This window comes from Anarrhichthys ocellatus, unplaced genomic scaffold, assembly GCF_004355925.1.
Source record: "Anarrhichthys ocellatus isolate YVR2014 unplaced genomic scaffold, GSC_Weel_1.0 scaffold56, whole genome shotgun sequence".
Classification (NCBI taxonomy): Eukaryota; Metazoa; Chordata; class Actinopteri; order Perciformes; family Anarhichadidae; genus Anarrhichthys; species Anarrhichthys ocellatus.
The window spans coordinates 596,986-622,691 of NW_022280086.1; the positions used below are offsets into that span (position 1 = coordinate 596,986).

General features: G+C 44.0%; 1 protein-coding gene across 4 annotated transcripts; it reads right to left on the reverse strand.

Moving 5' to 3' along the window:
- Positions 1-167: 167 nt before the first annotated feature.
- Positions 168-23,261, reverse strand: LOC116396495 (MAGUK p55 subfamily member 2-like). Of its 4 annotated transcripts, none has more exons than XM_031871128.1 (4): positions 23,132-23,261; positions 16,782-16,846; positions 5,357-5,405; positions 168-344 (listed from the first exon to the last, which is right to left on the reverse strand). In XM_031871128.1, exons 2-4 carry the CDS (start codon positions 16,833-16,835, stop codon positions 199-201), a joined length of 249 nt encoding a protein of 82 aa, XP_031726988.1. In that variant the 5' UTR covers positions 16,836-16,846; positions 23,132-23,261; the 3' UTR covers positions 168-198. The 4 variants fall into 4 exon arrangements, 2 of the variants coding, with proteins under 2 accessions (XP_031726988.1, XP_031726987.1); XM_031871127.1 differs by having other exon boundaries at positions 23,125-23,261; XR_004213606.1 differs by lacking the exon at positions 16,782-16,846 and having other exon boundaries at positions 23,132-23,243.
- Between the last annotated feature and the right edge of the window lie 2,445 nt (positions 23,262-25,706).

A 25,706-nucleotide genomic window follows, 5' to 3' on the forward strand; every position in this document is an offset into this window, starting at 1 on the left:
ACACACACACACACACACACACATATATACATACATACACACATGCATATACACACACACACACATATATACATACATACACACATGCATATACACACACACACATATACACACACACACATATACACATATATATATATACATACATTTGTGCACACGAACAGACGCACCGACACACACATTTTAATCCAGTCCATTTTAATTATTGATGTAATTTAGTGAGTATTTGTGTGTGTTCCACACCTGAGGACTCTCCATGATGCCTTTGAGGAAGATGAGGTCCAAGTCATTGGCTGTGGTGGAGCTGGTGGTGCTGTCGCTCATCGCGTCCAACATCTGGGGCACTACAACACAGACACAGAAGGGAGAAACGAGGAAAATAATGAGACAGAGCTTCTCTAGCTAAACAGTAGGACTGCTTTAGAGCTGTCAATTGACAATTTTCAATTAAAATACTTATCGCATGATAGTTAATTGCAAATTAATTGCATTTTTTAAAGTGTACCTTAAAAGGAGATTTGTCATGCATCTACAGTTCTTTACGATTGCTTAAGCGTGATTATGAAAACACAATTCACACAACCACACACATGTGTAGAGGAACACCTCAGATCTTTTGCTAAATTAAATACTTAATACAAAGCAATACAATAATTCATAAATACCCTATTTTGTCACCGTATGGCACAAACAGGGTTCATACAATCCGATTGAATTCATCGCGCCGCACATTCACCGCGCAGCATATTCACGTCCATCGTGCCACCGGTCAAAATGCCGGGGACCAAGTGTTCATCCGCGTGAATCGCGCCAATCGCGCTGGACGCGTCACGATTAATTTCTCCTTCATTGTTTCTGATTCAGCAACGGCAGGACGTCGCTGATGACAGGGGGAGCAACTCAACGCTGATAAGCTATCGCACCGGGGCGTAACGCGAATATTTCACAGAAGTTGAAAAATTTCAACTCGCGCGTTGGGTCGATTCGCGTCCATCGCGCCGCGGATTCGCGTCCATCGCGACGCGCCATCGCAGATTCGTGCCGCGACAGTCTCATCGCGTCTGTGCATAGACTTTGTATGTAATCTACTCGCGTGAATAATTCGCGACACGTTTGGTGTGAACGCAGCATTAGGAAATCAGTTTTTTTGATGGAGAATCACGTAAAGTAGCCACCCGCTACGGCTAAGCTATTTGGTCAAACGTAAAGCATTTGATAACTTTTAATCACAACGGTCTTGAGATTGAAATGACAAAATTTTAAGTGGATCTGACAAAGTGCGTAGGAGGAGTTCGTTAAAGTATAGCGACTAGAAATAGGCCAAAATCTATCGAAAAATGACACAAAAATCAAAATGTCCGACTTCCGGTAGGGTTTAGAGCATGGTCCCAAGAGAATTTTCTATATCAGAATTATGACTTTCTATCATAGTTATGACTTTGTCTCATAATTTCGACTACGGGGATACTTTTATGATCAAGTCTAACTTTTAATAATTGTTTTTTTTTTAAATTTAATTTAATTTTTTTTTTGCTGGATTCGAGGGGCCACATAAAATTACATGGCGGGCCGGATTCGGCCCGCGGGCCTTGAGTTTGAGACCCCTGCTCTAGGGGATACATGTAGTTACCAAGTTTCATACATGTAGGTGAAACGCAGAGCTGGGGCTGCTCCAAATTGATGTATGCTCAAGCTTGAAGTAGCATCATGCATATGTAATTTTTTGCAGATTGAATAATGTACCTTGGAGTTATAACAACTTTATTGTTCATGCCGAATGAGGCAAAATGGCCGCCACGCCACGTGAAGGTTCTTCCATGAAAACTCACGAATTTAATAACTTTGTCACAAAGGTCTGAAGAGCATCCTGACCAAATTTGAGGTTGATCCAATTAATTTTGTAGGACGAGTTCGTTAAAGTACAAAGGCTGAAAACCGCAAAAAGTGACAAAAAACAAAAATCACAAAATGACGGGTTTGCTGTAGTGCCCCCTAGTGGGTGAATTAAATTGAAATGTCAGGGTATGTTACAGGATGCGATGTGCATATATGCTCGAAATGTGGTGATTTTAGGACAAACAGTTGAGAAGTTATTGTATTGATATATAAGCCACGCCCCCAATATGTTTATTGGTCCATATCTTGTAAATGCAAAGAGATATCAATAGGTTTTTGATGATGTAGATCCAATAATGATCCAGAGCACATTTGGTAGCAATCGGACGCAGCGTGTAGGAGTAGTTTGCAAAAATGTATTTTTCACAAAATTCAAAATGGCGGAAAATCTAAGTCGGCGGAGCTTAGGGGTCTGAGAAGCTTTTTTGTAGAGCTAGCGAAGCTGGACGTGTGTCAAATTTCAAGTAAATCGGACATACTGGCCGAGGGGCGTCGCCGGTCCAACTTCCAGGGAGTGCAAGAGACAGATGTCAGATGACTATTTTCACCAGGCCTGACAAGTGTGCAACATTTGGTTTGAGTATGGCAAGTATGGCAAGTTCCCAAAATATGCGCCCGATGTACTATGTGTATTCAAATTTCAATAGGGCATTCGCGGCCCGACGTCGGTTGCTCGGGCCCTAATAATAATAATACCCCTTACAATTTCAATAGGGCCTTCACTGGCCCGACGTTGTCGGTTGCTCGGGCCCTAATTAAAGCTGCAAACATCGATGAACGGGCCCTCGCACCTTTGGGCACGTCGGGGGTACTTGCGAGACCTCGGCTTACGCGGCAGAGAATGTCTGCAACCATCGGACAACGCTACCAAGAGTTAGACGTTTTTTGTTTTTTTTTACTGCATGGAGTATTTGATCCTGGAAATTATGCTTTGCAAATAGTCCACCACTTCCTGTAACCACTGTGTGGCGCTAAATGCGCGTCAACATGCATTATGTTGCTCTATATCAAATGTAGACAACATCATGTAAATGTCATGTGAATCGGATATTGTTTTTCAAATAACGCTGATTTTCCTACTTGGATGGAAAATTGGCTTGTAGACATCCTCAGGCTATAACTGTTATCAAGCATGGCAAGTTTGGGACAGATTTGAGCAGGTCCAGTGGAGATACATCAGCTTGCTGTTTCATGGGGAGTCAAGTAAAATGGCCGCCCCGCCACGAACAACGGTTACACGATTGTTCAGAAACTCTCACAAGTGCTGCATTTGGCATGAATAAATATGCTCAAATCATAACATGGCAAACTAAAGCCCATCAGGCAACAGTGGTGGGCCGTCAGGGCCTGCAAGGCCTTCTCTGCTGGCCTAAACAGAATCACAAAGCTATATCTATTTTATAATTTAATAATTTCTTAAATACACCACATGTATTATAATTTATAAAAATATTTTCCCATTATCTTATTTTCTCATTGCACAGCTACTGTCTTCCTCTGTTGCTCTGCTTCCAGTGCAGCTTGTTTTAAGTAGAGCTTTTATCCAATCAGATTTCACCTCTGTGTCTCTAGGTAAGAACAGAGGCCCAAGGCCTGCAGATTCTCAAGTGCATCCATGTGCAGTTTAAGTGAATGGGGACGATATTGTTGATTGTCATATTCTTCAACCAATCAGATCTTTAGTTTGACATGTTGGGCGTATTCTTTGACGCATCAGAGCCTGCTAGCCGGCCTATAATGACGTCAGCATTACGTGCAGCTCAGTGTCCATGTACAGCTCTGCCGCAAGGTGCAGAGTGTGCTGTGATTGGTCAGTGGTCAAGCGCGTGACTATCGTGAAACGAAACTTAACAGCAGAGGCATGTCGGGTAGTGAATCACATCACGTGATGCAGCTCAGCCAATCAAATATGGGCATTCTGACTGAGTGAGATGTACCACACACCATGACACAGGGGACTGAGATGAGGAAAGACATTGCAGTAGTACGTAAAATGTTCAAGTTGTGAAAGTAAAATCATAAGACTATCTCTTTGGGCCGCGACTTGTTATTAAGGAATGATGGTGGGTCCCACAGCCAGACCAGCTGAGAACCACTGTCCTCCATGATTGCAGAAAACATTCTATTTTCCTGAATATAAGCTTCTGCATTTTCCAGAGGCTCTAGTACTATTCAAACATATTGTAAGTCTCGTACATTTAATACGTACATAGTTACAGCCTTAGAAACGAATAGTAACTGTGGCGCCATCATGTGGTTATAAGGTGGTATTTCAGCTGCAGGACAACAGTGAAGGCCTAGGTATAAAATGCACAGCCTGCCACTGTCGGGAAACAGTCAGTTTGTCGGCATGCCAACTTCATGTTCAAGGGCTGTACCAAATATAATTTTTCTTTACATTCATAGCTTTTATTGAGGTTTGCGAATGAAGATTTGATTGTCTGTCATATTTCATGATGTCAACAACCTTAAAAAAATAAGTAAAATAGGATTTTGAGTTATTGCGGTTATGAGTTATATAATTTATGGTGCTATTCGATTGGTGCAAGAATGCCCGTTAATACTTGCCTCTCTTCAAATTCTGACCTTAGTGAAACTGTTGTTTTTGAAAGGCTAAACACCCACACATACGGAATAAAACATTTCGTTAGATAAAAACTTGATATGAATTTTAGATGCGATTACCTTTTTCCCCCCATTCAATTTTGACTTAGGACTGAGACAATTGAGAATGACAAGGTTATGAATGAAGCTTCAAAGCTGTGAACTATTGGGTACAGCCCTAGGTCAATGTTCCACTGCTTTGCTTATTGCTTCAGCAGAATGCCTCTCCTCTGTCTTCATAACAGTTGATGTGTTCCCAATGCTGCTTGCTGATGTAGCTGTTTGACATTGTCATCATAGGTGGAATCATCATTGTGATCAGCTCTTTTATCATATATCTTACCCATATGTATGGTTTTATTCTCAGTGTTTCCTATTAATTAACTAGACAGCATTTCCTCTGCGGCTCTAGTTCCGCATAGACGAAGAAAGTGGCCTGCGCACCCCCATGTCAGCTTTACAGCACCCCTTGCCCAGACTGCTGGGATTGATGGAGCCCCGTTTCCCGGCACGACTGTTGCTGTCATCAACATTCATATTTACACAACCAATATGTTAATAATTAAATGATTTACTCGAGCACAGTGTAAAAATACTTTTCTTACAAATAAAAGTCCTCCATTACAAATGTTACATGAGTAAAGCCCAATAATATTAGCATCAAACAGATTAAGTTTCAGAGAGAAACCCTACTCTCATCATTTAAGTAAAAGATAACTTTTGAACTTAGTCAGATATTCTTGTTCCTGTTTTACCCATTGAACAGCCCTGTGGTAAATTGGATGTGAGGTAGGGGGTACAAACAAAGAACACATTGGTCATAGGACATAATGAGGAGGAAGGTGTCTGATCTCACCAGGCTCTTTCCTGGTGGAGGCAACAGGCATGGTAAAGCTCCAGTCAATCTGAGAAAGAAAGGAAAAATAAAGAGTGAGAGAGGGGATAAAATAGTCCATCTATTACAGTAAATTAAGTGTTTAGTTTTAGCAGCTTAACCCTCACACTGCTCCAGTACAGCTATAGCACAGTGAAACAAATAAAACCTCCACTGTTTTACCACAGTTAAGGGAGAGGTTTGTTCATAGTTAAAGGAATGGTTCAACAGTCAACACCCAACACCACTATCATGCATGTACTGTGAAGATAAAGCTGCAGCCAGCAAACAGCAGCAGTATGTTTTGTTGCAGTTTGTACAACTGTGTACAGCAGTTGTATGTAAAATCCTCCTTTTCCCACCACAACATGGGACAATAAACACATTCACATACGTACTGCAGGCAGTGATGCCAGCAAAGGAGGGCGGAGCCCCAGTAAATGTTCTGAAATTGAGCATTCATACTGAAAGAGCAAGAGAGAGATGTGAAGAGAGGGGAGGGGAATGTGGGCGTAACTAATCTATACATCGCCATGACAACAAACACAATACAATTGCAATTTGGGGAAAGAGAGGAGAACAAAGGGGGAATACCAACCATTCAACTCTATATGAAATCCCTTCTACTTGTAAAGCTTTAACACAATCTATCCAACTGTCTATCTGACAAAGCTGCAGCTACAGCTCGTGGCTGCCATGGAAACCTGCCCTCCTTCAGTTTGGCCTTCACACACACTTCCATTGTTGCTCATGCTAGAGTACACATTACACAACACGCCAGGCAAGAAAACGAGAGTGGAAGAGAAGATGGAGTAAAAAGAAAACCTGGAAAGACTTTAACACATGAAGAGGATGTAAATCATGATATCTGAAAAATGGCATTAACATCTATCACCCATTATTACTATCACTATTTTTATCACTGATTACATGCAAGCTGATGACAACAGGTGTGGTGGGAAATGCTTCAAGATACTACTTCTATGTACAATCCAGTTGCAAAAATGTTAGCCATGTCAGGATCCAAGAAACTAGAGTTTTCAAAGAGATGCAGCCTGACATAGGAACACTAAAGCCGGCTAAAAGGGGATTCATCAAGCCGTTACCAATATCAGTATGAAGGGTTCACATTTTTGTAGATGAAAATATACTTTTCAGTGCTTGCTTTCTTGTCAACACTGATTCTATCAAACACATCTCGAGGATTTATTGTTGCTCACACTCTTACTAATTGGCTGGCATATACACTTAGACCAATATATCTGTGGTAAGCTAAAATAAAATGCATTAGTGAGGGTTTGCAAAAAATATATCAGTTTTGTTCTCTATTATATTCAATATTGCAAATGGCCTACCTAACCTTACAATATCCAACAGTAATGTGGCCCAATTTATTTTATTGTAATTCAGGATTATATTGGGCATCACTCATTTTACTGATTTAAATACAAGCCTTAAGAGAGAATTTAATTTGTTTTATTACTAGGTAATTCAGATGTCTCATTGTCTCAAAGTCAAAATGTATTATTTGTAGTTCAACACAAACATGAAAAAACACAAATTGCCGCTCACAATTCAGGGTAGTTCAATAGAGCAGGTTATAGAAACCAATATCTTGGGTATCACCCTTGGTGAGAAAATGTTTTGGTGTGGTCTAATGGTTCGAAGTGCAATATTAAAAAGGCATCACTCATGTCACCAAGCACATTACAGCAGTTTGGACAATGCTTGGTTTTGGCCCATCTAGACCATTACCCTACAATACGGCCCAGAGCAACATAAAAGCATCTGCTGTAGCTTCAGGTCATCAAGAAAACATGTCTGGTCCTGAGCTGTTCATTCATGTTCTTCTGTGGAATGGGTATCTTCTAAAATAGGCCGAATTGTCTGTTCTCAAAAATAACTTTTACTACGAATAAGCAATACAAAACTAGACAAGTGACAATGGATAAGCTCTCTCACAACAAGAACAAAAAATGTAAAGAAAACGTATAATAGTTGTATAAAATGGTGTTTTGTATTAAACTGGGCCTAGTGCCATGTATAAACATACCTCTTTATTGTGCTAAGCTATTCAAATAATACACAGGTTAATATATTTATGTTTTTATTTTAAACATGTGCAAGGTACAGTGAGTAGGGTGGCCGTGCCACTGCCATTTATAAACATACCTTGTCAGCTGATACAAATGCCGATAACATTGTCTGTCAATTGCATGATAATCAATGCTACAAGCTATTCAAATTGATGTTTTCATTTTAAACATAAATGTGGAAACAAAAATTTGTGATGGCCCATTAGTGCCACTGCCATGCATAAACATACCTGTTATCTTGCATACAATACTGAACTATTACAATAATGGACAGATTCATGTTTGGAAAAAAATAAAATAAAATTGTCTCATCAACTAATCATTTCACGGACCCCCTGCAGTACTTCCGCGGACCCCGAGGGATCGACGCAAATAATTCATAAATAAGGATCGCATTCCGCCAGTAGAAATCGATCCTGCGCTTATAAACGGAACACAGGACAGAGTTTGTTAACAGACTACTGAGAGAAAACACCTCTACAGTGGTGATTACTGTGTCTTTATTAGTATAGTCACTATTATTAAGTACAGTGATCATGTGAACAGACAAACTTCTCAAAAGTCTCTCAAAGCCGACTGACAGCTGATCCAGCTGTGATCATCAGAAACAGACGTCGCTTCACGTGACGCAACTGAGGAAAGGAGAGTCTTAAAACATATTTCCTCGTTCCTCTCTCCTCACATGGTTTCCTCCATGCATCCCTGGTGGGAGGGACTAAGATGCAAGGAAAGGACCCAAGTGAGGGAAACGGGGATGCAATTAAGAGACTTGGGATGTACCTGAGGAAAGAGACCGAAGAGTAGGAGAATTACGTGGGTCAGAGAAGTTATTTCACATGACGTTCTCCAAAAAGAGAAAAGTGGTCAGAGAGACCAGAGTCTTTAACCAAGAATGGACAGACTCTTACAGGTTTATTCTTCCCAAGGACAGTTCAGAGACTGTGGAGATTATTAAAAGTGGTAATATGAAGCGTCACTACCAGACAAAGCACAACTCTTTTCAGCAAACGTACCCACTCGCATCTGAAATGAAGACACAGAAAATAAACCTATGAGCCCAATATGATCAGAATCTTAACACATGAATTCACTGACCAACAATGATGTCAACAGAGAGAATAGAGCTGAAACAAGTAGTTTTATAACCACAGATAAAGTCCATGCTCACTAATTTCTCTTTTTAGAAGATGAGAAAAATATAATTGTGGCCTTTTTGATTGACATCACTTCACGCCTGAATGAACTGAATTTAAAGCTGCAGGGCAATTCAGTGAAATAATTTTTAAGTACTTCCTTTTTAAAGATGCACATTTTTGCAAAAGCTTTCTGTTGTATCAGTTATTCTTTAATCCAGCCATTATTTTACTTTGAAATGAGAAGAACATTTATTTATGCATGTCTATGTATTATTTATAATCCATCCAGTTAAATTTGAAAACTGAGAATAATAATTGTGAAAATATAATTGTGTACTTTCTTTAATTGATTTGACTACACAGAGATGTTGTCACTACTAGGCTTCTTGAATGAGATATACAGTGGGTAAGTAAAGTATTCAGACCCCTTTAAATTTTTCACTCTGTTTCATTGCAGCCATTTGCTAAAATCAAAAAAGTTCATTTTATTTCTCATTAATGTACACTCAGCACCCCATCTTGACAGAAAAAAACAAATGTAGAAATTTTTGCAAATTTATCAAAAAAGAAAAACTGAAATATCACATGGTCATAAGTATTCAGACCCTTTGCTGTGACACTCATATTTAACTCACATGCTGTCCATTTCTTCTGATCCTCCTTGAGATGGTTCTACTCCTTCATTGGAGTCCAGCTGTGTTTAATTAAACTGATTGGACTTGATTAGGAAAGGCACACACCTGTCTATATAAGACCTTACAGCTCACAGTGCATGTCAGAGCAAATGAGAATCATGAGGTCGAAGGAACTGACCAAGGAGCTCAGAGACAGAATTGTGGCAAGGCACAGATCTGGCCACGGTTACAAAAGAATTTCTGCAGCACTCAAGGTTCCTAAGAGCACAGTGGCCTCCATAATCCTTAAATGGAAGAAGTTTGGGACGACCAGAACTCTTCCTAGACCTGGCCGTCCAGCCAAAATGAGCAATCGTGGAAGAAGAGCCTTGGTGAGAGAGGTAAAGAAGAACCCAAAGATCACTGTGGCTGAGCTCCAGAGATGCAGTAGGGAGATGGGAGAAAGTTCCACAAAGTCAATTATCACTGCAGCCCTCCACCAGTCGGGGCTTTATGGCAGAGTGGCCCGATGGAAGCCTCTCCTCAGTGCAAGACATATGAAAGCCCGCATAGAGTTTGCCAAAAAACACATGAAGGACTCCCAGACTATGAGAAATAAGATTCTCTGGTCTGATGAGACCAAGATTGAACTTTTTGGCGTTAATTCTAAGCGGTATGTGTGGAGAAAACCAGGCACTGCTCATCACCTGCCCAATACAATCCCAACAGTGAAACATGGTGGTGGCAGCATCATGCTATGGGGGTGTTTTTCAGCTGCAGGGACAGGACTGGTTGCAATTGAAGGAAAGATGAATGCGGCCAAGTACAGAGATATCCTGGAAGAAAACCTCTTCCAGAGTGCTCTGGACCTCAGACTGGGCCGAAGGTTCACCTTCCAACAAGACAATGACCCTAAGCACACAGCTAAAATAACGAAGGAGTGGCTTCGGAACAACTCTGTGACCATTCTTGACTGGCCCAGCCAGAGCCCTGACCTAAACCCAATTGAGCATCTCTAGAAAGACCTGAAAATGGCTGTCCACCAACGTTCACCATCCAACCTGACGGAACTGGAGAGGATCTGCAAGGAAGAATGGCAGAGGATCCCCAAATCCAGGTGTGAAAAACTTGTTGCATCATTCCCAAGAAGACTCATGGCTGTACTAGCTCAAAAGGGTGCTTCTACTCAATACTGAGCAAAGGGTCTGAATACTTATGACCATGTGATATTTCAGTTTTTCTTTTTTAATAAATTTGCAAAAATTTCTACATTTGTTTTTTTCTGTCAAGATGAGAAATAAAATGAACTTTTGATTTTAGCAAATGGCTGCAATGAAAGAGTGAAAAATGTAAAGGGGTCTGAATACTTTCCGTACCCACTGTATATACACACACATACATATATACACAGACATACACAGTTGTGTGAAAAAGTGTTTGCCCCCTTCCTGATTTCTTATTTTTTTGCATGTTTGTCACACTTAAATGTTTCAGATCAAACAAATTTAAATATTAGACAAAGATAACACAAGTAAACACAAAATGCAGTTTTTAAATGAAGGTTTTTTATTATTAAGGGGGAAAAAAATCCAAACCTACATGGCCCTGTGTGAAAAAGTGATTTGCCCCCCCTGTTAAAACATAAATTAACTGTGGTTTATCACATCTTTGGAAAGCCGAGTTCAATTTCTCTAGCCACACCCAGGCCTGATTACTGCCACACCTGCTCTCAATCAAGAAATCACTTAAATAGGACCTGCCTGACAAAGTGAGGTAGACCAAAAGATCCTCAAAAGCTAGACATCATGCTGCGATCCAAAGAAATTCAGGAACAAATGAGAAACAAAGTAATTGAGATCCATCAGTCTGGAAAAGGTTACAAAGCCATTCCTAAAGCTTTGGGACTCCAGCGAACCACAGTGAGAGCCATTATCCACAAATGGCGAAAACATGGAACAGTGGTGAACCTTCCCAGGAGTGGCCGGCCGACCAAAATTACCCCAAGAGGTCACAAAAGACCCCAGAACAACATCCAAAGAACTGCAGGCCTCACTTGCCTCAATTAAGGTCAGTGTTCATGACTCCACCATAAGAAAGAGACTGGGCAAAAATGGCCTGCATGGCAGAGTTCCAAGATGAAAACCACTGCTGAGCAAAAACAACATAAAGGCTCATCTCAGTTTTGCCAGAAAACATCTTGATGATCCCCAAGACTTTTGGGAAAATACTCTGTGGACTGACGAGACAAAAGTTGAACTTTTTGGAAGGTGTATGTCCCATTACATCTGGCGTAAAAGTAACACGGCATTTCAGAAAAGGAACACCATACAAACAGTAAAATATGGTGGTGGTAGTGTGATGGTCTGGGGCTGTTTTGCTGCTTCAGGACCTGGAAGACTTGCTGTGGTAAATGGAACCATGAATTCTGCTGTCTACCAAAAAATCCTGAAGGAGAATGTCCGGCCATCTGTTCGTGACCTCAAGCTGAAGCGCACTTGGGTTCTGTAGCAGGACAATGATCCAAAACACACCAGCAAGTCCACCTCTGAATGGCTAAAAAAAAACAAAATGAAGACTTTGGAGTGGCCTAGTCAAAGTCCCGACCTGACGGCGTGTGCCCAGTGTACATTAATGGTCACGTGCTGTCCGTCTTCGAAGGTTGACGTGTGGATGCAGATCAATTCGAAAATGATGCTGAAATGCCCGTGTGGACGGAGATAGTTTCTATTTGACAAATCTGCTTCCAAACGGAGTAGTATGGATGTAGCCTCAGTTTAAATAAATATAAAAGACAAACAAACTAACAGTGATATGTGAAGTCAGTCATTTCAGCAGTGTAAGTGAGTTGGTGCGTGTAAAGTGTATATGCAGTGTGGTATAGTGTAGAAACAAACCATAACCAAAACCAAAATGGGTGTCTCAGGAAGGAGCGAGAGACCATCTGAGAATCTAGAGGGTTTTTATATTGAGTGCTCTGGCACACAGGGCCAGTGTTGCAAATGGCCTCAGGTGCTTCCACTCTGCCGACGACCCTCCTCCACACCTGCAAGGAAGGCAGCCAAACGAACAGGCCCCTCCCCCCATAAGACAGGGGTCCCACAGGACCACCACAACAGCAAACAAACTAGGAGATAAACAACCCTTTTATCCTCATGAGGGTCCCTTAATCTCCTCTGCGAATCGCCACCTTAACATGGTGGAGTTTGAGTGGCTCAGTGATCCTGGGAGCTATGTTGTCCGGGGCATTAGCCCCTGGTAGGGTCTCCCAAGGCAAACAGGTCTCGGGGGAGAGACCAGACTAAGAGCGGTTCAAACAACCCTAATGATAAGCAGCCCACAGACTTTAGCCACCTCGCCCGGACCAGGGAAACCGGGGCACCCCCCCGGAGCCAGACCCAGGAGGGGAGCTCGTCGGCAAGCGTTTGGTGGCCGGGCCTTCGCCCATGGGCCCGGTCGGGCTCAGCCCGAATAAACAGCATGGAGCAGCCACCCTGTGGACCCACCACCCGCAGGGACAAGCATCGGGGTCGGGTGCAATGCAGACCGGGCGGCGGGTCAGGCGGGAGGCCTGGGCGAGCCGATCGCCGGCAGCATAGACTAGCTCTAGGGACGTGGAACGTCACCTCGCTAGCGGGGAAAGAGCCAGAGCTGGTGCAGGAGGTGGAGCGATACCAGCTAGATATAGTTGGACTCACCTCCACACATAGCGCTGGCTCTGGAACCAAGCTCCTGGAGAGAGGTTGGACTTTGTCCTTTTCCGGAGTTGCCCAGGGTGAGAGGCGCCGGGCGGGAGTGGGGATACTCACGAGCCCCCGGCTGAGCGCCGCTGTGTTGGAGTTCTCCCCGGAGAACGAGAGGGTCGCCTCCATGCGCCTACGGGTTGCGGGGAGCAAGGCTCTGACTGTGGTTTGTGTTTACGCACCAAACAGCAGTTCAGAGTATCCGGCCTTCTTGGAGTCGGTGGGAGGGGTCCTGGAAAGGGCGCCACCTACCGACTCCATAGTTCTCCTGGGGGACTTCAATGCTCATGTGGGCAATGACGGAGAAACCTGGCGGGGGGTGATTGGGAGGAACGGCTTGCCCGATCTGAACCCGAATGGTGTCTCGTTATTGGACTTCTGTGCTTGCCACGGTTTGGCCATAACGAACATCATGTTCGAACATAAGTGTACCTGGTACCAGAACACCTTAGGCCGGAGATCAATGATCGACTTTGTAATCGTATCATTTGATTTGCGGCCGTATGTCTTGGACACTTGGGTGAAGAGAGGAGCAGAGCTGTCAACTGATCACCACCTGGTGCTGAATTGGATCAGATGGCAGGGGAACCGGTTGGAAAGACCCGGCAAGCCCAAATGTGTAGTGAGGGTGAACTGGGAACGTCTGGCGGAGGACTTTGTCCGGGAGATCTTTAACTCCCACCTCCGGAAGAACTTCTCTCACATCCCGAGGGAGGTTGGGGACATAGAATCCGAATGGACCATGTTCAAAGCCTCTATTGTGGACGCGGCCGCTAGGAGCTGTGGCCGGAAGGTCATCGGTGCCTGTCGTGGCGGCAAACCGAGAACCCGGTGGTGGACACCGGAGGTGAGAGAAGCCATCAAGCTGAAGGAGACCTTCAAGGCCTGGTTGGCCCAGGGGTCTCCCGAAGCAGGTGACAGGTACCGGCAGGCCAGAAGGGCTGCAGCTGCGGTGGTCGCGAATGCTAAAACTCGGGCATGGGAGGGGTTTGTGGAGGCTATGGAGAAGGACTTTCGGTTGGCCTCAAGGAGGTTCTGGCAAACCATCCGACGGCTCAGGCTGTTCTCAGCAGGGGGGGGACTGCTGGCCTGGACAGGGGACATCGTCGGGCGGTGGAAAGAGCACTTTGAGGAACTCCTAAACCCGACCAACATGTCCTCTGCAGAGGAGGCAGCACCTGAAGATCTAGGGGGAGGCTCACCTATATCCCTGGCAGAGGCCACTGAGGTAGTCAAAAAGCTCCTTGGTGGCAAGGCGCCGGGGGTGGATGAGATCTGCCCTGAGATGCTGAAAGCGCAGGACATAGTTGGGCTGTCCTGGCTGACACGCCTCTTCAATGTCGCATGGGGGTCGGGATCAGTGCCCATGGACTGGCAGACCGGGGTGGTGGTTCCCATTTTCAAAAAAAGGGAACGGAGAGTGTGCTCGAATTACCGGGGTATCACACTACTCAGCCTCCCGGGGAAGGCTTATGCCAGGGTGCTGGAAAGGAGGCTCCGACCGTTTGTCGAACCTCAGATACAAGAGGAGCAATGCGGATGCCCAACCAGTCTACATGTGCTTTGTGGACTTGGAGAAGGCTTTCGACTGGGTCCTTTGGGGGTTCTTGTGGGGGGTGCTGCGGGAGTATGGGGTGCCGGACCCATTACAACCGGCGATCCGGTGTCTGTACGACTGCAGTAGGAGCTGTGTCCGCATTCTCGGCAATAAGTCAGACACGTTCCCGGTGGGTGTTGGCCTCCGCCAGGGCTGCCCTTTGTCTCCGGTCCTGTTCGTGACTTTCATGGACAGGATATCTAGGCGCAGCCTGGGGGTGGAGAACGTCAGGTTCGGGGGTCTCGGGATCGCCTCTCTGCTGTTTGCAGATGATGTGGTCCTGTTAGCCTCCTCGGATCGTGACCTCCAGCATTCACTGGGGCGGTTTGCAGCCGAGTGTGAAGCGGCGGGGATGAGAGTTAGCACCTCCAAATCTGAGGCCATGGTGCTCTGCCGGAAACCGGTGGATTGCTCCCTCCAGGTGGGGACGGAGTGCCTACCTCAAGCGAAGGAGTTTAAGTATCTCGGGGTCTTGTTCACGAGTGAGGGTAAGATGGAGCGGGAGATCGACAGACGGATCGGTGCGGCTGCAGCAGTAAAGCAGGCGCTGCAGCGGACCGTCTTGGTGAGGAGGGAGCTGAGCCGGAAGGCAAAGCTCTCAATTTACCACTCGGTCTACGTTCCTACCCTCACCTATGGTCACGAACTCTGGGTCGTGACCGAAAGGACAAGGTCGCGGTTACAAGTGGCCGAAATGAGCTTCCTCCGTAGGGTGGCCGGGCTCAGCCTTAGAGATAGGGTAAGGAGCTCGGTCATCAGGAGGGAGCTTGGAGTCGAGCCGCTACTCCTTCGCGTCGAAAGGAGTCAGCTGAGGTGGTTCGGGCATCCAATTAGGATGCCTCCCACTGGAGGTTTTCCAGGCATGTCCAACTGGGAAGAGACCCCGGGGAAGACCCAGAACACGCTGGAGGGATTACATCTCCCAGCTGGCCTGGGAACGCCTCGGGATCCCCCAGAATGAGCTGGAACATGTTGCCGGTGAGAGGGAAGTCTGGGTCAGCCTGCTTGGCCTGTTGCCACCGCGACCCGACCCCCGATAAGCGGAGGGAAATGGATGGATGGATGGATGGATCCCTTAATTTTTCAGCCAACCAGACAACAACCCCTCATCAGAATCCAGAACAGCATCGCCCATACTCAACTGAATCTGCATCCACTTTATCAGCCCCCAACACAGGACTCAATGGCATTGGTTCCTGCTGGACATCACCAGGTGCACTAGAAGAGTGAGCATAATGGGGTTTAAGCAAGTTAACATGGAACAATTTAATAGGTTTCCTGCGACCGTGAGTTGAAATCAAATAATTCTTGTCTGAGATGCGTTTAACCACTGTAAACGGACCACAAAACTTAGCCTGGAAGGGTGAAGTCACAAACGGCCAAAGAGCCAAAACTCGATCACCGGCACTAAACTCACGCATCTCAGCTTGAGGACCATACCTCTTCTTCATTTTAGCTTGTGATGCGGCCAACATTTCCATTACCAACTTCCCTGCAGAATAAAGTCGATGCCTAAACCCATTCACATAATCAATAACATAGTGCAATATGAACGCAAAAGCGACTTGAGTTTTTGGTGAACCCGCTCCAAAGGGCCCTGACTGTGTGCGATAAGCAGACGACTGGTTATGTATGATACCTAGCAGTTTTAACACTTGGGCCATCAGGTGAGAAGAAAAATGTGATCCCTGGTCACTTTGACTCTAGGGATGCCAAACACAGTTATGAATTGCCTCAGGGCCTTAACCACAGATTCTGCATTTATTGTTCGCAAAGGATACGCTGCCGGGTACCCAGTGCTTTGACACATAGCAGTTAGAAAATACTGGCTACCAGACTTCGCATGGGGCAGCGGCCCCAGACAATCAATGATTAGGTACTCAAACAGCTGACTGACAGCTGGAATCAGCTCCAGTGGAGCAGGTTTAGTGACCTGATTTGGCCTATTAGTCATCCTACATGTACTACAGGTTTTAATATGCATAGAAACATCCTGTTTCATTTGTGGCCAGAAGAAATGGCAAAAAAATCTGGTCATAGGTTTTCCGGACACCCAAATGCCCTGACCCATCATGAGCAAGTCTTAAGACATGCCCACGAAGCTTGGCTGGAATGACAACTTGAAAAATGGGATCCCCAACAAAATCCTCACCATGGGGCACCCACTTCCTCACCAAAATACCATCCTGAAGAAGGTAGCCCCTGGAAACATGTTTCACCTCACCAACTGACAGCACTGATCCAAACACCTCCAAGGCTGGATCTGCGCTCTGTTCATTCTGCAGATCACTATGAGACACAGAAAAAAGAAAATCGGGTAAACACAGCAATTTTTTTCTCCACGTCCCCATCTACCTCCTTTGATTCGGCACGACTCATCGACTGAGTAACTGCACATAGAGGGAAAACTTCGGGAAAGTTTACAACACTCTCAGGCTGAAGGAGAGGGAGTGACTATCGGAGGAGGAGGCACATCTGCCCACACACGACTGCCAGCCAGGTCGTTGCCCAAAATTATGTCAATCCCTTCCACTGGTTAACGCTGGTCTCACCCCAATAGGAACTCTGCCCTGCACCAAGCCACAGTCTAGATTCAGCATATGCACCAGGACAGGCAACACCCTCAACCCCATTCCTCGCATCAGGATTTTATCCCCTGTATCTGTCTCATTTGAAAATGACAAAATGGAGTCTCGAACATAGGAGTTGAAAGCACCCGTATCCCTCAAAATCTTAACAGGCACCTTAATGTCACTACCAGTCTGTGTTACAAACCCTTCTGAGACAAAAGACCGATAGGATTCATCTGGGCCTCCAACCACGCCAGATTCTGCATGCCCACCTTGCCACACTCCCACAGGACCAGGAACGCTTACAACCAGTGCAGCAGGTTTTAGCCACCCACCTCCAGCCTGCTGCCTCCTATCCCCAAGTATTGGACAGTCCTGTTTCCAGTGGCCTGCCTCACGGCAGTAATTGCACGTATCTTGTCCCATTTCAGGCGCTCCCCGAGGCACCCCACCTGGAAAACCCCCGAAGCGACCAGATGACTCAACACCGCCATCATTCTGCAACACAGGCTCACCGAGCCGGCTTTTATGAATGAGCACATACTCAGCCAATCTCGCAGCCTGGTTGGCAGTTGTAACCTTACGCTCCGTAAGATATGTGGCAACACGACTGGGCAGAGAGTTCTTAAACTGTTCCAAGACGACCAGATTACACAAATTTTCAAAATCATTAACACCAAAAGACGTACACCAACGATTGAAATTATTTGTCAGCTCCCTCGCAAACTCCATACAAGACTGGTTGAACCCTTTTTCTAACATCCTAAAACGCTGGCGATATGCTTCAGGGACAAACTCGTATGCCTTCAGAACAGCATTCTTGACTGATTTATAAGTTAAATCTTTATCTAAAGCTGCATATGACTCCTGGGCTTTTCCTGACAACACGCACTGCAACAGCAAGGTTTGCTCAGAGTCTGACCAATTTCTTGCCTGTGCAATCCGCTCAAACAATGAGAAAAACACATCCGGATCCTTCTCATTAAACTTAGGAAAGCGATGCAAATTACTCACAATATCGCGAGAACGCGATGAACCATTTTCCATGTGCAAAACATCTCCAGAAAGCTTACCATCTCTGACTAAGCCTAACTTTGCATTCTGCAACGCTAACTTTTCCTGTTCTATTTTGTACCGCAACCGCTCAATTTCTATTTGTTTATCCACTTCCACTCTTTGTTTCTCCAATTCCACCCTTTGTTTCTCCTTCTCATGAGAAAACTGTAACAAAAGCAATTATTTTTGCTGCTCAAAGGTAAGGTTCCCCGATGGAACTAAAAGTGCGGGTGCTGCTATTGACTGACCCAGTCCCTCTTGTTTAGCAACCAGCACCCCTCTCTCAACCAACTGCTTTTTAACCATAGCCTTTACATTTTCCTTAACCTGTTTATCACCAACACCACTTAGATCAATATCATACTCTTCTGCAATCTTGAAGAGCTGATCTCTAGTGCAACGATCCAGAAACTCCTCACCTGGAGCATCAACAAAGTCAGAACCAAATATCAGCCTCAAGCCAATCAATTTGGACGGACGAGCCCCCACTTCTCACAAATCGGGCCGAAAGGCCATGACAAAAAAGGGAGACTCATTCAATGAAGCAGTTTTATCAATTATTTATTAAGGCCATGTCCAGATTACTCCGTTTTTGTTTTGAAACACATGTTTTGCCACGTTTACACCGAGCAGCCACACTACGCCGGAGTTTTGGAGCACCCTAAATGGAGGAGTCTGAAAACACCCCCGAGATTGGAGGTGTTTGAAAACTCCGGGGTTGCATTTGAGTGTGGACGGTCGGAAACTGATGCGTTTAGAAAAAATTACGCCCACACCCGTGTTCGCTACTGGATTGGTTCTTAGCAACCATGACGTCTCCGTCCCTGATTCGTCACACTCACTATCACGTGACCCGTACCTGGAAGAAAACAAACAGGCAGGGCGACCAGCGATTCATTTCAACATGGATAACAAGCCTTGCTTACGTTGTTGTCTGTACTAGCAGCAATTGTGGAGTTAAATCCGTCATTTTACAATGCTGCTACTGCCTACAGGCGGATGAGGCGAGCTATTCTTTGAGCGATGAGCGACAATTCCCGAGTCCAGAGGCGTTATCAGCCGTATATGGAGCGCCGGTTTTGGGTGAGGCCAGGAAGAACGAGCGCCTGGTGGAATAATCAATGAAGTTATGATTCCCGAAGAATGGCGAGAAAACTTTCGAATGTCCAGATCGGCATTGATCAAAGTTAGCGAAATATTACATCCGCATGTGGAGGGAGCAACAACCACGATGAGGGCGCCCGTGGATGTACTTACAAAGGTAGCGTGCCCTTTGTATTAACTGAGTGACGAGGGCAGACTCCGGAAAACCGCTAATGCATTTGGACCATCTCGACAAGTTGTTTCAGTCATCATCCGGCAAGTCTGTAGGGCCATCACCGTCTTCCTGGGTCCCAAGTACATCCGGAAACCGAGTACAGAGCCCGAAGTGAGGGACCTTGTGGTCAACTTCTTCCAAACACACGGTATGCCACAATGCTTGGGGGCCATTGACTGTACACATATCGAAGTGAAACAACCACGTGCTAAGTCTACAGACTACATCAACAGAAAGGGGAAACATTCTTTGAATGTACAGGCCGTGTGTGACTACAAATACTGTTTCATGGACGTTGTTGTGAAATGGCCGGGAAGTGTTCACGACGCACGTATATTCTAATAAGACACGCTGCACTAACATTTTACTTCTTCCGTTTGGTAGCCTTGAGAGACCTTAGTCTGTAAGTATGTCTTTATGAAGCATGAAAAGATGTCCGTAGATATATTCTATTCGCTCTTTTAGTATAACATTGATGTTGTATTAAATGCTAATCGCGGTTAGCATTTCTCCATTGGCGGTAATGTTAAAATTAGCTTAGAAGCTAGCTAGTCGGACATGTTAAATGATGGCTATAACATGGATTGTTGTTTTGTATTCATGCATGTGTATATGGACAGTTTGTAAAGCCATATTTCATATTGTGTTTCCACAGTTTTACAAATAAGAAAGATTCACACTAAAGTCTTGAAACTCTTCTACGGATTCCATGGTCTTTATTTCACGGATCTACTGTTAGTGATCTGCTAAGCTTTCCTGCACGAAGCAGGAGCAGAATAGAGTGAGAGACGTGTGTTGACCACATTTATGGACCCATAATCTAGTAAACGTTTACGTGCAATTGTTGATTTTAAAGTAAATTTGATGTGAGTGAGTGAGAGTGAGAGACCCGCAGCATTGTAACTAAGTCTGAAAAATAAAACTTCTAAAACTTTCCACGAACTGTCTGAGTTTATAGAGGACTATTTTAGAGGAAGATCTTAAGTATCAAATACAACTTTATTACTCTGTCGTATTTTTTTTAACTAAGCAACCAATCCACTTCCTGTTTACACAGTCACGCGCATGCCCAGTGTACGTTAATGATCACGTGCTGTCCGTCTTCGAAGGCTGCCGTGTGGATGCAGATCAATTCGAAAATGATGCTGAAACGCCCGTGTGGACGAGATCGTTTGCATTTGACAAATCTGCTTCCAAATAGAAACGTAGTATGGATGTAGCCTCAGTTTAAAGAAATATAAAAGACAAACATAAACTAACAGTGATATGTGAAGTAGGGCTGCACAATTAATCAAATTTTAAATCGCGATCACGATTTTGGCATGATCGTCAGCGATATTGACGTTTAAAATGCGTGCTCTGCTACATATCAAATCAAGCGCTTCCTCAACTAACAGTCAGCCAACCACCAGGGGGCGAACGAGATGGGAGGTCTCACGCGCGCTCCCAGCGGACTCCGCTATTAGTAGAAGAGTAGAGAGACAGACAACAGAACAGAGAGCAGACGGTCACGGGTGTCCTGTGAAAGCTAAATCAAATGTCAGGAGCAGAAGGCGAGGAGCTAGCCCCTCGAAAAGGATCATCATCCTTTGTCTGGAAGTTTTTTGGATTTAGGCCAAGTGATGTTAACCAAGAACAAATCATATGCACAGAGTGCGTTAGAGTTGTGTCTGCGCCGCATAGCAATACAACTACCTTGTTCAACCACCTGAAAAACCACCACAACGACGAATGCATTAAGGCCAAAGCTAACGTTACCTCACTGAATCTACGTCCATGTCCACTGTCAACCCAGAAAACCATAACAGCGACCCTGCACAGCGCGACAGCATATCCATCCACCTCCCAAAGACACACTGAAATAACGGATGCAATCGCATTTCATTTGGCCAAAGACATGCGTCCAATAAATACTGTGAGCAACACACATTTATTTTTAGTTAGCCCTTTATTTTGGGTAAAATTGTTATTTATATTTTGCTTCAGGTGAATAAGAACCATACAAATTTTATTTTGATGTAAAGACGTGTACATTAGCTGGAATGTAGCACAACAATGGAAGTGGAAGCAGTGTTCTTGTTCATTTAAATGTGAAAGTGCAATAAAAAGATGTCCCTAAAATTAATGAATAATCGTGATCGCAATATTGATCAAAATAATCGCAATTATGATTTTGGCCATAATCGTGCAGCCCTAATGTGAAGTCAGTCATTTCAGCAGTGTAAGTGAGTGGGTGCGTGTAAAGTGTATATGCAGTGTTTTATAGTGTAGAAACAAACCATAACCGCAACCAAAATGGGTGTCTCAGGAAGGAGCGAGAGACCAACTGAGAATCCAGAGGGTTTTTATACTGAGTGCTCTAGCACACAGGGCCAGTGTTGCAAATAGCCTCAGGTGCTTCCACTCTGCCTGACGACCCTCTGCCACACCCACCTCCACACCTGCAAAGAAGGCAGCCAAACGACCAGGTAGAGAGAGTCGTCACAAGGGCGAACCTAATAAGCCTTGAAATGCCAGGTTAAAGAATACCCGCCTGTTAGGGACACTTTAAAAAGTAAAGCAAAGGCAACGAGGCATTGGTTAAAACCAAAACTAGCATTCGATTGGTTGGAGAACTTTGACATGAGTTATTGAAGAAAAACACCAAGAGCAGAAGAGAAATCTGAGAGCAGATGTTTCACCAGAACACAGAAGCAGCATGTTTCCTTCTTCCTTTCCTTCTACCTCCCTCCTCCCCTCCATTACTCTCTAATTTATTCCACCGCCTCCATCACTGCCCCTCCTCCCTCCATTCCCCACCATCATCCATCTGCTCACATGCTCCAATATGTAAAAAGATACACAGACATACACACAACCCATTACCTACATTGTACATCTTGCAGTGTCTCACAAACATACTATGGTAGCAACTGTGTAGTTGCCATCAATGCGTGGAAACAATTTGTTTTAAATATAAGATACAATGATCCCCCCCATATTTTCTCACCTTTTTACCCCATAATATTTGATATGCAATAGGTAGAGTGTTTGTGTCTGAGTGGGTAGAGGGTGTCAAGAGCGTGGACACGGGTTTTTTGACGTCACCTGAACCCAGTCAGTACTGTTTGTAGATATGTATCATCGGCTCCTCTTTGTTAAACATTGTTGAATGTAAACTTTTGTATTATTAGCATGTATGCCTCACCTAATAGTCATACACATAACTTACAGACACATACATACATACATACATACATACATACGTCTCAGGGGTCACATATAACAAAGCATGAGCACGCGCACACACACACTCACACACACACACACACACACACACACACACACACACACACACACACAAACACACAAAGGCAGCCCGAATAACAAAATGCTAACAATACACAAGTTGGCTATCTTAATACTGTCTAAATCTCCTAGCGTTCTAATACAAACAGTACCGCTTGGACTACGCACCATTGTCATGGCAGTCCAGTGTGTAGCGTTAGCTGCTCTCTCACTAACGTTAAACGAGCGTCAGTGGGAGGAGAATGAATAAAAGAAGCACAATGTGCTCCACAATAACAGTAATAGATGTGAATACAGCCGCCATGTTTGTGTTGGATAAATTGCAGTTCACCTACCGTTTACCTCAATTAGACGAGCTTCCCGCTGACCTGTTTGTGATGTCTCGTGCGCTTCTTGTTGTCGTCTGGCTTTCCCCTAACCGTCAAGATATAAAGCCGTCAGTGGCGTAGGACTTCCGAGAAAATTTCAGAATCAAACACTTTTGGCAAATATGCCAGTATATAAAGTTTCATTAGAAAACTAAATTTAAACTACTTATTGTTGTCACGAGATTAATCTTGTATGGACATGTAAGACCATATGGTATACACTATAAAGTAGGCACTAGGTGGGAGTTAAACATGTTAAATATATCATCTACATTTTGCAGGCAGATTCAACATGGGCTTATTTCCGGTTAAATTCAACAAATTCCTTGGATGTTGGCACCTATCGATGTGGTAGTATTAAATGAGTATTAAAGGGACAGTGCCTTGTTTTGTTGTTTTTTCTCCTCATTTAAAAAAATAATTAAAAGTAGCCTAACCAAAGCCATAACACAAACTCACAGATTGGACTGGAGCGAATGACAGCGGTGGTCTGATCACCTCGAGAGCACAGTTTTAAAACCGTAATCTGACAAATTGAGATTCGAGGCATTAACATTTTCTCTCATTGAGCAGTTAGAGTTCTTTGAGTGGGCCTCAGCCAAAAGAATCACTTGTGATAGGTCTTTTGTAAAATAAAAGCCCAAAGTTTCTTGAGACATTTTGGGTCTGAATAAAAACTCAATATTGTAAGTGAAAAAAAAATGAAGAGAAAAAAGAGTTCCTAGGCAGCTCTGAAGTTGGAAGGATGCTGTAGCAGTATACATTGTTCTGACCTTATGTGAAACCAGTGCGACAGCAGCCGGCAGTGGAGAGATTTGAGTATTACACTTGAATTAAATCAACTTGTGTGTCAGCTGTGGTGATTTGATGGGCTGCACAGTGATGGGTGTTACTTCATGTTACAGCTAAGTAAAAACATGGCAATATGGGAGTAATATCTTGGGAACAACAGGATAGTACTAGGGTACTTGATGGTAACGTCGGGTTTTTTTTAGATAATGGGGCAAAATATGAGGATAATAATGTGTAAAGACATCGCAAGGTAATAATAGGGCATAACTTATACCATGGTAATAATGGGGTTATATTTGTGTTTCCTCCTGGTATTTGCCTAGTATTACCCAAACAAACCAAAGAAAAAAAATATTGTAGTTTTATCTGGGATTTGTGCTGGATAAAAATGTGTTTCCATACCAATGACAGACAGGCCATATAAGAAGCCAGTCTTATAGATGATCCCAGCTGACTTTGGGCGAGAGGCCAAGTCATCACAGGGCTGACACATAGAGACAGACGACCATTCACCATCACGTTCACATTCACCAGCAATTAACCTCACCTGCATGTCCTTAGACTGTGGGAGGAAGCAGGAGAACTCGAATAAAGCCAGACTCTGCTACTAACACAGGAAGAACGTACTCCACACAGAAGGGACCTAAGCCCAGAACCACCTTGCTGTGAGGCAACATTGTTAAACACCACCGTGCCACCTTCCGAACATGTCACCAGATAATTAGACAATTATTTCGTTTTTGAGCTGTTAAAGAGGACCCAGAGTCTCTAGAACCTTAGATTGTAACCACTTAGAACATGGTTCCACCCATGGTGGCATTTAAGTTTGGCAGCTTCTGTCTCCACCTAGCATTAATGTTAATGCTAGTGTTTCTGATCTATTGTTACCCCCAAGTTTAGCCTCTTCCTCCCTGAAGAGGCTAAACGTACTGCAACTAATCCGTCCATCAGCCTGTCCTTCTACTGTCTGTCTAGACCCTAAATCTCTCTCACTATGCTGAGGAAGAAGCGTGACACAATACTTTTATGTGCTGTATAGCGTTATTGGTTGTACAAGTTAATGATCAATTGATATCAAAATATTCAACGGTAATTAATAACTCAATTATGAATTATAAACCCTTGAAGCACTCAGCTTCAGCTAGGACACAATTAGTTAAATCCTAGCCCTATTTTTGGGCCTCTGCTCAAAAATTGCATACCCATACTTAAAGACTGTAGATCTGAAACTACAAGGTCTATTTTAATAATTTTGATGGTATAATACAGGTAAAACTTGTGAGAGACTTGTCCAGATGTGTGAAGATGTGTATATGTTACTGGTTAATAGTGAATGAAGATGGCACACAGCTCAAATTGAAAAGTTTCAGGTTCACCTGAAAAAAGCACTTTTATTGAACATTGTTTTTGAAATAATGCAGATTGAAGCCTAAAAATACTCCACAGTCATAGCACAACAGGTTTGTGGTCTCTCCAAGCTAATTTTACTTATATTGAGTGAAGCAGGCCAGCATAATAGGAGGTCTGAGTACAGAATTTCAAGCCGAATTCTCATTTCTCTCTCATGCTCTATTCTAATTTTATATACTATATAACTACATATTAACTATATATTCACTTGCTTTATCCCTAAGAGTGTTCAATACATCATAATAAAGCAGTTTGGCATAATTTTCAGCCATGTTCAGCCATGTTCAGATGTCATATGTCTCATCCATGAAAAAATCTCCTCTCAGTCTGTAGCTGTCTCTCAATTC

Bases quoted from the DNA above. Each gene is read 5' to 3' on its own strand.
- LOC116396495 (XM_031871128.1), bottom strand. From the start codon at position 16,835: ATGAACAGAGCGCAGATCCAGCCTTGGAGGTGTTTGGATCAGTGCTGT. The intron at 5,406-16,781 runs GTGAGGTGAAAC...TTTCTTTCTCAG, and splicing joins TGGATCAGTGCTGTCAGTTG to ATTGACTGGAGCTTTACCAT. The intron at 345-5,356 runs GTGAGATCAGAC...TCTGTGTTGTAG, and splicing joins CTCCACCAGGAAAGAGCCTG to TGCCCCAGATGTTGGACGCG.